Raw genomic sequence first — 13,952 nt, forward strand, 5'->3', positions numbered from 1 at the left:
AATATTAACAATTAACAGCATATGATTGTGGATAGATCCAAATCCGCACTGGCAGGGTTCGTGAGACCAGCAAATTAACTCCTGTAAGCTGCAAGTCTGCGACAAGCCCCTGCATCTTGCATACGCCGTCGCCTACAGAAAAATGGAGTCGATGGGCCTCGCCTACGCAGCTAGCGGGTCAACACCAGCACAGAGACTTGGAGTACGAGGTTACCTTTGTTCGTTTGTCTCAGATTCAGCCGAATCCGAAGATATATCTGGATTTCTTGACAAGCTTTTTCTCAACTCCTGATCTCAGAGTCAGAGGTCCTGGACCTTAGACTCGACAGGATTATGAAGATTCTTTGGGACAAGGGGAAGACTACTCCATAGCTAAGGTCTCTGGGGGTACGGAGAACTGGAGAGTACGTAATTGAAGTCTGGCGTTGGAACGGCGGATTATTTTTCATATTTACTGGCAAGTCGTGCCACGTTCACTGCAGACGCCAGTCATACGGCTGTGGCTGCGAAATTAGACTAATAGCTATTTTGATTAAAAGTGCGTGCTTAGGTGGGTGGTTGTTTGTGGTGGAAATTGGGAGTGAGATGGTGCGCTGTTAAGATTTCTGTGGTCTGCTAAGCTTAGGGGCGTGCTCGGATAATTTACCGTGATTTTTATTATGGTTTGGCCTAGCAATATTAATGAAGTTGGCTTTTATTGTTGTGCTGCTATTTGTAGACAGGTCTTTATTCCATATTAAGTGAGGTTGTATTTAGGCTGTTCTCCTTGCTTCCTTCTGTTGTTTAATAATGAAGTAGATGAGAGGTGAGACTTGTCTCAAGCTCCTTTCGAAGTTAATTTCGATAAAGTTCTTGATGCTGAAACTTCAAATTGCGGTCTCGGATGCCACGCTCTCGTTAACACTGCTTTCGACAACTGCTTACCTTGGCAGCGTTGGCGTGCTGCGCAGTCTTGGGCTTGATTCCCCCTTTCTAAGTGGTGTACACAAATTACCCTGCCATGACAACTCATGCCGCTGCTGACTGGATCGCTTATTGGACCATATAAGCGCCTGAAATCGAGGGCTCTTCTCGTTCTGGGGCAAACTGGCTCCTGACATCAACGTACTGTATATACTTGAACTTCAAGATGATGTCAGTTTGGCTTTGACTTCTGCCATACTCGAACCTTGGTGATATCGAACATCCAGAGAACAGTGGCTGGCATATCTGCTAGTGACAATCTCCCCAAACTTTACGGAGTACCCCAGACAGTGAACCAAAGTTCAAAAAGACCAATGGCATCATCCTCACTTACAATGGCCATAGCGAAGTCTTGAGAAAGGGCATTCTTGCCGATCAACTCGATATGATTACCAAGTGATGTGATCTTTCCTACATCGCCAAAGACACCAGAAATGATTATTGCCTGATGTCCCGCTATCCAAGACATTAGATACTTTGTGGCTGGGGTATCATTTCAATAATTTTGCTCTAAGCCTGAGAACTCTATCTCAGTCCGTGCAAGGCCACGAGACAGCCACGTTTTTTTCTTGCTTGGCAGCCGCTCTCTTGGGACTAGCATCGCGGACTATGGAGTATACTCTGGGACTGGATGAGCGTCAAACCTCTTCGAGCCGGCTTCATGCCATGTCAAATGCCGAGACTACTGGATAACCCCGGATACAATTGGGGTCTGGGGATAGTACAATAATTAGGACCCTCTCCAAAACGATTCCGTTTATTGCAGGTCGATGAGGCTTTCCCGGCCCAGACTCGGCTACCCTTCGGTTCGGCGGAGCGGAAGTCACTGAGACCTGGGAGGAATCACTCAGGGCCCAACCAGAAGGCGCTGGCCTTTGAGTTATGCGAGATTATGGATTCAGCGATGCTCTCTGGCTCCACTCCGGACCCCTACTTTGTTTTCTGGCTAAGTCTGAACTCTGGGCTTTTGTCTTGAGAGCTGGCGGCCTGGTGCTAGCAGCGTCCACATGAGCAACTCACAGCTTGGTTCCAAGTGGGGAATACGAACCAGTCAAAAATACCGGGGTAGCTGCGGTTATCAGACTGTATCCTTTTCTGGAATCATTAGAGTACTACTCCACTGTACGAATTACGAATAACCGATTCTCTCGGTGAGAACGGAAAGAGAGGCGAAGTGTAAGCGGGGTCGACGACGCAATTGTCTGGAGAACCACCTGGAGAAGCGGAAGTTGGCGGATCCTCACAACATCAGACTTGGAGCATGACCTAGTCCTTGCTGCTCGGCGACTTTCTACATGTCAGCATCTATCGCGGCCTGTATATCATGTTGGGGTAGATGCCGGTCAAATGACCTCTGTAGCGCTGTAGATCCGCGTCTCGCTTTCCCGTGGTTCAAGCGATGATGTACCTAGACGGTCGATCAGTGATTGATACTGAGCTGATGATCGACGTTGAAAAAGTAAATAGGATGACCAAGATATCTCTCTAAAATCGTCATTTCGGTGAAAGTTACCGGAGAAAAGAAGCGGTCAGTCGCTCAACTACGATCCGGACGGGGTGGTAGAAACTATCGAAAGCACGTTGGGTGTATCTTGAGAATCTTACCCGACTTCAATAGTTAGACAATAGCGCACTTTGTTAGGTGGCGCCCGTCTTATGGAATTATCGCTTCCTCTCAATAGACCTTGGGACAGTCCCCGCTCATATCGTCTTCGATTAGCTGAGCGTACTATAAGGAAAATGGCAGTTGCCTGGGTGAGAAGCTTTTGTGAAGTGGYCCAAAATTCTTTCATGAGATGAATTGAAAGATTATCATTTCCTCGTACTCAACTGATCGAGGAGCATGCTCAAATGGCATACCTTGTCATCATGCTGTCGATCGCTAATGCGAACTAACCTCAAATATCTTTGTGACACCAATGGCCACTTGATGAGAGTGTCTCCCCTGCTGTGCAGGGGAGGTTGGACCATAGAGCTGTCTGAACAAGTTTCTCATCGGAGAGCATTTGACACGTCTCAAGCGCATTGTCTGCTATGAGTTGACAGCTCACTGCCAAGGGACTCATTTTATAATCCTCCATCAAGACTCTACCTGCATGTGCTCAAAAATGCGGACAAAAAGTTCCTATGAACATACTGATAATGCGCGACTTATTGCAATCATGGCTACAGCAACCTCTCTCCGCGTGGGGGGATCGATATTGTCTGTTACCAGTGACATCTCCTGCACGATGGAGAGGATTACCACCTGCTTCTTTCGGACAGATCGCCAAATTTGGGGTATCTATTCACACACGCTTCCCCCGGTTATCATGGTCTCTGTCGCTTACGCGACCTAATCACTTTCTAGAGGAAGTTCGATTGGACCAAGTCCTTGTCAGTTGAAGAAGGTTGACTCGACATGTCTGTCATTGCGATTGCGACTGCTCTCTCACTTATCAGGCTCCAATCATCCATTTACGGAAGGTCATTGATGTGCGAGGCCTTCTATCTGTGACCGCGCTGATAACATGGCATCGCAAATGTATGTATAACGAGAGTAGCAATGCTATCATGTCGAGCCCTTTCTTCAGGACTTTGGCTACAACAATAGTGTTTTGCGCACAGTAGGAGAAGCTTCTGGCGATTGAGCGTCTCCGGGAGAATCGGACAGGTATGGGAAAAAAGCATTTCAAAATGTACCAATTTGGAGAACTATTCAAGGACCCCAAGACCTACTTCATTGCGGTGATCGTGACGGCAATGAATATCTCCAACGCGGCCATCAGCAGTTTCTTCGCGCTGATCATCAAAAGCTTCGGTTACACCACCAAGGAAAGCGAGCTACTCGCCATCCCCGGCGGCGTGGTCAGCTTGAGCAGCATTCTCACAGGCACGTATCTGGCCGGCCGCTTTGATCAGCGATGTCTGAGCGTCATAGGGATCCTCGCCTGTGGGCTCCTCGGAGGCTGCTTGATGGCCTTCTCCCATGATGGAATGAAAGCAGACGAGCTAGCTGGGAACTACCTGGCCAACTGTGTCGGGATCGCTCTACCGTTGATGTACTCCATCACTGGTGCTAATGTCGCAGGCCAACCAAGAAAGTCACGATGAACGCCGTCGTGCTAATTTCGTTCTGTCTTGGAAACATTCTGGGTCCGTTGACGCTCCGCACTGAAGACGAGCCAGACTATATACCGGCAAAGATTGCGATTGCGGCGACAGTCTCGGTAGCTATTGTCTTCTCCGTTCCTGCTGAAGTGCTACTATATGTATGAGAATCGGCGTCGCGACATGAAGCGCGAGGGACAGCGTCCGGAGAACTCTGACTTTCTAGGCTGACGGATAGGGAGAATCCGGATTTCAGGGAGAGTCCGCCTCGTCTCCTGCACAGCATGGCTCTGACAGCTTCGACTACAGTACGAACATTGAAAACTCAACGATCCATCATTAAACGAAGATTCTATAGTCTATATATACGATATATGATATGCAATGCAGTGGTATCTTCTAGTACACCAATAACCAGAGGTAAAGAAAGGGAAACGCGTCATCAAATTCAAGCCGCAACCTGCGTGGCCTTGAACTCCTCGCTGGGCTCGTAGTCAATGTAACCCTTAGGATCCTTGGGCAAATAGAAGAACTCTCTCTCGTACGGCCGAAGAGGGATACCGGCCTTGATCTTGAAAGGCAGGTCCGGGTTCGACGTCCAGGGACGGCCAATACCAACCACCACGTCGTAATCCTTGTAGTGCGAGTCGACCGCCTCGCGGGCGGAATCAGCCTTGTAGCCACCCGCAATAACCAAAGGACTAGCACGGCCATACGCCTCGAGGAAGAAATCCAGCTGATCCGTCGACTCGGTGTCCGCGTTGCCGGAAATCCGCGACTCGACGAGATGCACATATGCCAGCTTCAACTCCGCCGTCTTCCGCGCCAGGTAGCTGAACTGCGGGATCGGGTCCGCCATCCGCATCCCCTGGAAGCTACTCCAGGGGCTGAACCGAATGCCCGTGCGGTCTGCACCAACAGCCTCCGCAACAGCGCGGGTGACCTCGAGCGCAAAGCGCGCGCGCTTCTCGACACTCCCACCCCACGCATCCGTGCGCTTGTTCGCCGTGTCCTGTATGAACTGGTCGATGAGGTACCCGTTGGCGCCGTGGATCTCGACACCGTCAAAGCCCGCGGCGATGGCGTTGCGCGCTGCCTGCGCATAGTCCGCAATCAGCGCATGGATTTCCTCCTCGGTGAGGGGGCGCGGCGCAGGCGCATTGTCGTTCGTGGGGACGTCGCTGCTAGACACGAGGTCGAACCCGCCTTCTTTCTTGAGGACGTCCGGGTTCGCGACCCGGCCCAGACCCCACAGCTGCATATAGATGTACGAGCCCTTGGCGTGCACGGCGTCAGTCACCTGGCGCCACTGCGCGATCTGCGCCTCGCTCCAGATTCCCGGGACGTTGGCGTAGCCGCCTGCGCGCGGCGAGACGAGCGTGGCTTCGGTGATGAGGAGGGTGCCGGGGACAACGGCGCGTTGCTCGTAGTGCTCCTTGACCATGGGGAGGGGGACGTGCTCGTCGTCCACGCGGAATCGGGTCATGGGGGCCATGGCCAGGCGGTGGCCGAGCTGCATGCGCCCGACCTGGATGGGGGAGAAGAGTTTCGACATGGTAAGTTTCTTGGGATTTTGCGGTCTAGAAATCACTCGAGACGTGATAACAGCACAACTATACTCTGTAGGGTATTAATTGGAACAAGGCAATACGGGGAGGGAGACCGTCGGCTTTTATCTACAATCCCTGGAAAGTATTTGTGTCTTAGAACAACAGTATACTTATTGGAGAACCCCACTGCTTGATTTCAAATCTATCCGATTCCCGAGGATTGAAAATCCAGTGGGGCAACCGAAACTCATCGAAGGCAGCTCCATAACGAGAAAAGGGGACAATAGATACAGATAAGTGAACAAACGATACTCGCATATTCGCAGACATTCGGAAGATTGACTGGCCGTTGCAAATTTCGCTGACAAACCCTTCGGACAAAAAGAGTTGATTCGGTCCGATTGATTCCTGAGGCGAAAAAGTTGATGGATGCTTTGGTCGAGTGGCGGGTTCAGCTCTTGCCTCAGGCATCCAGGACTCTAGCCGACGAGGGAGAGATACAGTGATCCTACAAGGCTACAACAGTTGAAGGCTGTGCGTTAGTAACGCTGCTGCTTTCAGTCTGGACTAAACAGAAGTAGGGTAAGAGTGTACTCCGGTGTATATCAGGTAACATGCGGTATGCAAATAAGATGGTCTGTTCGCCTAGTAACCACACCGAGGAGTATCCTGATACACACAATCCAGAAAAGTCACCAAAGGGTATTGAGCGTCATAGTATCAGCAAACAAGAATAAACACATTGTCAGCTCTCCAATTTGCGAGCTGTAGCTTCTAACTGTGCGTTGAAGCCTTTGATCTGGTCCAAGAGACCACCCTGAGCTCCGGGAGCGGTTGAGCTCACTGCTTCTGCAACGCTACGGAGCATAAAGTCTAGGCCAACTGTGGGGGAAGCATCAGCCGGTTCTGTGTCCTCAGCATCGGCGGAAGCACGATTTTGACTTCGGTCGACCGCAAGCTCGAGACTATGCAAGGAATTATTGATAGAGATGCGGGCCTGCGAAACATCAGATGCCAATCACACGCACATCAAAGACGTAGTTATAGACTTCCGAACGGGGGCGCATAACTAACCATTCTCGCACTTTCCTCCTCCGCGTGTTTTCTGCGCACTGCATCCATTCGTAAAGCAACCGCCTCTCTCTCTTTGCGGGCTTGGTACAGCCGGCCCCGCAAGTCCATCATCTCCCGCTTTGCTTTCTTCAGCTGGACGCCTAGAACAAAGTTACTATCCAGCATCTCGCTCAACTCAAACAGTCGACCCTCAAGTTCTGTTTCGTAAGCCTCGACGGCTTTCTTCTTGCGGGTCCATTCCGCACGTCGTGCGGGATTGGTCTCATTGGCTATGCCGTTCTTCAGAGTAGCGAGAGTCTTTTCCAGTGTCTCTCGGCAAATCTGGCTCAGTACATCGGCTGGGTTGACGCCTCCTCTTTTAGGGAGCTTAGTCTTCCCCCTGGTGGCCAGTTCATCAGCCGATTCTCCATCCTCGACTGGTGAATCAGGACCAGAAGCTCCTGGTGCCAGCGAAGCGACGTTCACCAGGCGGTGGACGGTCACAGGTACAGTTTCACCGCGAGGTTGTCTAGTCCGCTTCCTCGCAGGTTCTGGATCCTCCCCTTCAACCTCTTGCTGCGTCTCTTGTTGTTCTTCAGGTTGCGTTGCTGTGTTGTCAGCCCTTCTCGATGCTAGCGATGGTCTCCCACGACGTTTCTTGGGTCGTGAAGACTCCTGGGCTGTTGGCGATTCTGCTCTGTTGACGGTCTCGGGTTCCGGCTCGGCTTCAGGTTGCAGCTCAGGCTGAGGCTCAGGCTCAGACTCTGCATTTTGCTCCCTGCCTGGCTGTGGTTGCTTCTCCTGCTGAATTCTCTTACTCAAATCATCGGATTTTTCTTGCGGAGTCTCCACATGCCGGTTCTTCTGAGCGCGTCCAGCGCGCTTGCCCTTCTTCTTTTGGTTTTGTTTCTGCAAAACTGACGGCTCAACATCCTGGCCCCTTGCTGTAGTATCGTCGCCAACCGTCTCAGGTTGAGCCGCGTCCCGTCCGCGGCCTAAGTTGCTACTGGTGACAACGTTCTCGGTAGGATCACTCGATGTGTTTCGGGCGCTCCTTGTACTCCTGGCTCGAAGTCTCTTGCTCGGATCATCTGGAGCCGCCGTTTTCTCCAGCGCGTCACCTCCATTCCGGTCTGAGCCTTCACCAATAGCAGAACTCGTTCGGCTAGATGTGGGTGGCCGGCCCCTTGCGCGCTTCTGGCGCTGAGGCGGTGACTCCTTCATTTCAGTAGCGATATGCTGCTCATTTGGTGCCTCTGGAGCTCGCGTAGGCTGTTGTGTGTCTTGATCGGCTTTGGCTGGTTCTGGTACCGCTTGCTCTTCCACTATCTGCTCTGCGACAACTTCATGCGGCATCACCGAAGCTTCTGGTGGAGCGCGATCGTGGGTTCCCGACTCTTGTCTGCTGCGCTCGGAGTTCATGGTATCCAGGGGAGGTGAATTCGAGCCGTTCTGTAGTAGTAGGCCACTTCGCATCACCGTAGCCCCTTCCGCTGCCCCGTGAACCTCCGGGTTCTCTCCCGCCTTTGTCAGGTCGTCGATCAGGCTATTTGATGTTGACGGAACGGCCACTTCATGCGCGTCTTCGGATACTTGTTCGGCGCTTGTGATAGGTGCCGCAGCCTGTGGTTCATCACGAATGCTTTCTTGTGCGGTCGTCATGCTGTCCGGCTGGGGCTGTGCTAAACTCGTCTCCTGGGCTGTAACGTCTAAATTCGCCGATGTGGGGGTAACCTTGCTGGGAGATTCTTAAGCGTCACACTGTTAGATACTGTAGTCAAGTCATTAGGGGCCCCTCAGGAACCTACCAATTTTTCTCCTTTTGCTGCTGCGCCCAAGTTCTAACTCCCCATCCGAGGGTATATCGAACATCGACGGTCGTTCGGGGAGGGCATTGCGCGCACTTCCTGGTGTCCGCCGGCTAGAACCTAGATTTCGAGATGAAGGTGTCCGTGCTGGTGATATCCGCGACGATGTGGTTTCTCCTGGGGCTGATGTTGTTTGTGAAGAACCAGAAGGTTCGGTGGCAGTGACAGTCACGGCGGATTGCGACGCGGGTTCCGACGTGGGTTCTGCGGGTGCCGAAGCAAGTCCAAATGAGAATCCGAAATCAATCGCTTTCGTTTTGCGCGTCCTGTCATATGAATCGTACAGTTAGCATTATACTCTCTTGATCAATCGGAAGGCGACTCGGATAGTGATGCGCGTACGCTGCTCCGCGCTGCCGCATTTGCAGCCGCTCCTCTCGATCTGTCGCAATTGCATTAGTCTATCACTTGATATAACAGAAATTGAGGACATACTAGAATTCATGCCGGAGAAGCGGCGCTGTTCAACGCGCGAATCGACGCGATATGTTGTAAGTGAAGCTCAAGATCGAGCTTTGTTGTTGTATGTAGAGCACCTGGATGGAACTACTGAGGGAGGGACTACATGGACCCAAAACGGTTTGGCGGGGAACTGAGGGAGGCCCAAATTATCGGCTTCGTTTCCACATCTCCGCAGTCCTACTGGATATCTTTCGCCAGATCTCAGCTATTTTCCGTTGTCTTTTTCTCTACTGTATAAAATTCGCAACCACTGACGATATCAAGTAAGATGGGTTGGTTCTGGGGCAGTTCGAATCAAGACGATCCTGTCAAGAAGCTTGACCCGGGCCTCAGAGAGTACCTTGAAAATGAAGCTCCAGCAAAATACGTGCCTACTACATCGATTCCTTCAACGCAAGAACCTTCAAAGACATTAGATCCTCAAACCCAAACGTTAAAGCCAAGCGAGTCTGCCGAAACTGGCGAGCCGTCGCAACCCTCCGTTCCCTCCGCTTCACTTTTCCCTGATGGCCGGTATGCTCATCTGTGGAAAACCTACAAGCCTCCTCAGGAAGAGGGCGGATCAGTAACCAAGGGCGCGGAAAGGGTGATTGAGAAGTACAAGAAGCATAATGACACCGTGCACCGGGCAGCCATGGAAAATTGCGCATTGGAGCATGAAGCCTTGACGTTATGTTTCCAGACCGGTAATTGGCAGAAGCGACTGCAGGCTCGTGTGACTTCTTGCTCCGAGGAAAACGCAACGTTCTCTCGTTGTTTCACCACTCAATCTGTAAGTATCGGAATCACTACTCCGGAACTTTTTTGTGGGCGGTGTATACTGATACCGGCTCAGAAATTCCTGCAGGCATTAGGCTACGCCGCCTCATTCGATTGGGACGAGGAGAAGGAAGAACGAATTCAAATGCATGCGGATAAACTCTACCACCAGATGTTGGATTATGAAAAGCGAGTCGCCGAGTGTCGGGCGGCTGGTCAGGAACCACCACCCCTCCGATCGCTCTTTAACCCGCAGGCGAAGCCCCAGCAACTCAACTCCAACGATAGCCCGGGTAGTCCTGAGGTCCCCGGTGTTGAGCAGATTCCGCCCGGATTCAAACCGTCGAAGCCACTGGAGCAACTTACACCCCATGAGAGGGAATTGGAGATTCGGGCACACAACGCGCAGATGGAACAACAGAAGATGTATGTGCAAGAGGCCAGTCCGTTCATGAAGACACAGGAGGATGCACGTTTGAAACGGCGCGAGAAGGCCGTCAGTTGGTTCGGAGAGACGATTGGTAAATGGGTTACATGATCATCAAGATCTTCGACAGGTTTCCTCCCTTTCCTTGTATTATTACTCTTACATCGTCGAAGCTGTCTCAGTTAAAAGATGTAGCATTATGGTTTCGGAAGCGAGTGTTTGGCGTTCACCATGGGATGCGGAATGAATGAATCAGTTTGGTTACTTCTCTAGCAAACAAGTTCTATTTAGTAGTATTTACCTGATGATGAGGGTGACATCTTTCGAAGATTTGAAAGCACTGCATGCATCATGCACAGTACTGTAGACCCCTTAGTATATATATATGGAGAGATAAGAGACTGATTATCACGTATCGTGACTACACCAATCATGGCATCGGAAGTATGAAATCGAAGATCTTAACAGCCAATATTTGTAGAATCTCGGTGCAAATCCATGCATTTGTGTAAAGTAAAGCCCGATTTGGTTAAAATAGAAGATGTGCTGCGATTCGCCAAGCGCGTCGGCGTGAGACACGAGGAAGCGACACGGGCAACCGGCGAACAAACCAGCATCAACCAACGACATCACCACTCGACGACAGCTGCCATTGTGTTCGACCTCATTTGCATTATTGGATGAGCTCGAATCCGCTATTCTCCTTTCATTCTCCCGTTGTCCTAATAACCAAATACTGGCTATTGAATTTGTCTTATAACACCTTGCTCCTCGATAAACGGAACGTCTGATTATTGTTCCACGTTCTCCGCAGTAGCTGCTACTGTAACTTTACTAACTACACGCACCCTTACGGATTTCCAGCTTTGAAAGATACCCATCTTGACACGATTTCGACCTTCTGAACTACCCTATTACGAAAGCAATCGTTCCCGATCACATTGACACAGACGTTCTGGGGCATTGAGCTTATGTGCTCACCATGAAGGCTACGCCGTTGCTCATCGCGTGGCACAACGACAATGCCCCAATCTACTCGGTCCACTTCGACCCCAATGGTAAAGGGCGCCTTGCTACAGCTGGAAAGTACGTCTAGGTCACCTCCTCAATATATCTGTCAAGGCGTTGCTAATGTTTTACGTCCACCTTAGTGATAACAATGTCCGAGTATGCCTCCAACCACCTCATCTCCTCCCTCCCTCTCTCGCTCCCTTTGTCGTCTCTGACCTCGAATCACTAGCTATGGAAAGTCGAGTCTACAGGTGAAGAGCGAAAGGTGACCTATCTAAGCACACTTGTGAAGCACACACAAGCTGTCAATGTGGTCCGCTTCAGTCCGAAAGGTACATACACCCGGTTTTCGATAATGAGACGACACTCTTCTGATGTATTGCTCTAGGCGAGATGCTGGCATCTGCAGGAGACGACGGCAACGTTCTTCTCTGGGTCCCGTCAGAACTGCAGACCCAGCCTGGGTTAGGGGAGGACCGTTCGGACGACAAGGAAACGTGGCGTGTGAAGCATATGTGCCGGTCCTCCGGTGCTGAGATCTATGACCTTGCGTGGTCTCCGGACGGGGTCTTCATCATCACAGGGAGCATGGACAATATTGCTCGAATATACAACGCGCAGACTGGTTCGTTAAGTTCTCGTCGCCTCTCCTAAATCCGTATCCCCATCATGAGGCTAAAACCGAATACTTCAGGGCAAATGGTTCGGCAGATTGCGGAGCATTCACACTACGTTCAAGGAGTAGCTTGGGATCCTCTGAACGAATTTGTTGCTACCCAGTCATCAGATCGATCTGTCCACATCTACAGCTTGAAGACAAAGGATGGCCAATTTACATTAACGTCTCACGGGAAGTTTCTGAAGATGGATCTTCCAGCCAAACGTATCTCGTCCAGCAGCCCTGTTCCGCCGGACATCTCTATTCGATCCCAGCCCGCAACAAGCAATTCCGTTGCCATTGCTTCTCCTGCTACTTCGACTCCGGGTACGCCATTGACCTCTCATTTGCCTATGGATCCTCCTCCGGTATCTCATAGTCGTCGCTCTTCCTTTGGGTCATCCCCCTCGATTCGCCGCTCAGCATCTCCAGCACCTTCCCTGCCGTTACCTGCTGTTAAGCCTTTAGAAGTAGCCTCGCCAAACGTCCTGGGTGGTCTCACGGTCAAGAATGCCAACATCTATGCCAATGAGACTTTCACATCGTTCTTCAGGCGACTGACTTTCACCCCTGATGGAAGTCTGCTGTTCACTCCAGCTGGCCAGTACAAGACCACGCATGTTCCTGCCACAGACCCCACGAAAACCACGGATGAGATCATTAACACAGTGTACATCTACACCCGTGCAGGCTTCAACAAGCCCCCTGTCTCTCATTTGCCGGGCCATAAGAAGCCCTCCGTTGCAGTCAAGTGTTCCCCAATCTTGTATACCTTGCGCAAGGCCCCTCAGCCTTCCCGACATATTACGCTGGATACCTCATCTGGGGAAGAATCCTTTGCATCCCTTCCCGAACCAGCAGTTTCCAAGCCTTCCATGGAGCCTCCGTCGACTCCTTCTGCAAGCGAGTCGTCTAAAGCTAACACAGCGTCCAAAAGCGCCGAGAGTGAAGGAGCTTCTGCTGGCCAGAATCCGAGTCCGGTTTTCTCGTTACCATACAGGATTGTATACGCGGTGGCTACGCAGGACGCGGTTCTTGTGTACGACACGCAGCAACAGACTCCCCTGTGTGTTGTGAGTAACTTGCATTTTGCGACATTTACAGATCTCACATGGTGAGTTCTATGCCATTTGATCTATAATGCGTTCGGTACACTGACAAAAGCAGGTCGAATGATGGCTTAACTTTGATAATGAGCTCCTCTGACGGCTTCTGCTCAACGTTGTCATTTGCGCCCGGAGAGTTGGGCCAGCCGTATACACCTCCAGTGGGAACAGCTCAGCATCCTACGAACGCTGGCACCTCATCCGCGAACCAAGCACCACTACCATCCCCGGCCAATATCCCCTCGCCCCTCAAGTTGAGTCAACCCTCTCTGAGCTCGACACAGGCCCAGCCAGCCGAAGTACCTCCAGCGAGTCCCGCACGATCCAACTCTACCGGCTCAATGACTACACAATCTCCCATTCAACAGGCAACGGCGCAGCAGTCGGGGGATTCTGTGGTCAACAATCCAACACCTACTCTAGGATCAGTGCCGCTTGTCACTGCAACCAACTCGGCTCAACCACCAATTCTGCCGCTAACTACACCTACACCACCCCAGACGCCTATGTCTGGAGTCACACAAAGTGGGACAAACTCTGTGAGCATCAGTGTCTTGGGCAAAAGGGACATCAGCGAGTCAGAGAAGGAGGAATCAAAGGACCAAAGTTCGGTCCCGCAAGTACAACAGCCGAAGAAGAGACGCGTGGCCCCGACTCTTATTTCCGCCGGCACGAACTCCAATCCTCCGCCTTCCTCTTCATCTCCGAACGATGAATCTCATAATGCCGGCGTTGGTGGCTGAGCCTTCCTTGAGCAATTACTTATAGTCTAGTTAAGCATCGACGAACTTGAGTATTCGTTAGGTCGTCAACACAACTTCAAATTTCAGTGTTCATGGCACACAACCCTAATGATTTATGTTACATCTACCAATTTCCTTTCTTCTATTCGTCTGCCTACGACCTTTTGTTTTTATTATAGTCTGGCTGCGGGAGTCTTTGCGCCACATGCCTGGGTCTAAATGTTGGGTCGGACACTGTCGTATCTTTTTGTATGGCGCGATG

General features: G+C 51.2%; 5 protein-coding genes across 5 annotated transcripts; 3 read left to right on the top strand and 2 right to left on the bottom strand.

Moving 5' to 3' along the window:
- Window positions 1-3,639: 3,639 nt before the first annotated feature.
- On the top strand, window positions 3,640-4,056 carry Asppvi_001234 (putative MFS transporter; the record flags this gene model as incomplete). The annotated part of the gene is made up of 1 exon (XM_043297535.1): window positions 3,640-4,056. One exon carries the CDS (start codon window positions 3,640-3,642, stop codon window positions 4,054-4,056), a length of 417 nt encoding a protein of 138 aa, XP_043153470.1.
- A 445-nt stretch (window positions 4,057-4,501) lies between these two features.
- On the bottom strand, window positions 4,502-5,608 carry Asppvi_001235 (alkene reductase; the record flags this gene model as incomplete). The annotated part of the gene is made up of 1 exon (XM_043297536.1): window positions 4,502-5,608. One exon carries the CDS (start codon window positions 5,606-5,608, stop codon window positions 4,502-4,504), a length of 1,107 nt encoding a protein of 368 aa, XP_043153471.1.
- Window positions 5,609-6,348: 740 nt separating this feature from the next.
- On the bottom strand, window positions 6,349-8,969 carry Asppvi_001236 (uncharacterized protein; the record flags this gene model as incomplete). The annotated part of the gene is made up of 5 exons (XM_043297537.1): window positions 6,349-6,600; window positions 6,678-8,404; window positions 8,465-8,790; window positions 8,867-8,906; window positions 8,960-8,969. 5 exons carry the CDS (start codon window positions 8,967-8,969, stop codon window positions 6,349-6,351), a joined length of 2,355 nt encoding a protein of 784 aa, XP_043153472.1.
- Window positions 8,970-9,254: 285 nt separating this feature from the next.
- Window positions 9,255-10,283, top strand: Asppvi_001237 (uncharacterized protein; the record flags this gene model as incomplete). Its single annotated transcript, XM_043297538.1, has 2 exons — window positions 9,255-9,758; window positions 9,822-10,283. 2 exons carry the CDS (start codon window positions 9,255-9,257, stop codon window positions 10,281-10,283), a joined length of 966 nt encoding a protein of 321 aa, XP_043153473.1.
- Window positions 10,284-11,154: 871 nt separating this feature from the next.
- Window positions 11,155-13,690, top strand: Asppvi_001238 (putative chromatin assembly factor 1 subunit B; the record flags this gene model as incomplete). Its single annotated transcript, XM_043297539.1, has 6 exons — window positions 11,155-11,258; window positions 11,324-11,339; window positions 11,413-11,515; window positions 11,572-11,808; window positions 11,878-12,955; window positions 13,009-13,690. 6 exons carry the CDS (start codon window positions 11,155-11,157, stop codon window positions 13,688-13,690), a joined length of 2,220 nt encoding a protein of 739 aa, XP_043153474.1.
- Between the last annotated feature and the right edge of the window lie 262 nt (window positions 13,691-13,952).

Source organism: Aspergillus pseudoviridinutans, assembly GCF_018340605.1.
Source record: "Aspergillus pseudoviridinutans IFM 55266 DNA, scaffold_1, whole genome shotgun sequence".
Taxonomy (NCBI): domain Eukaryota; kingdom Fungi; phylum Ascomycota; class Eurotiomycetes; order Eurotiales; family Aspergillaceae; genus Aspergillus; species Aspergillus pseudoviridinutans.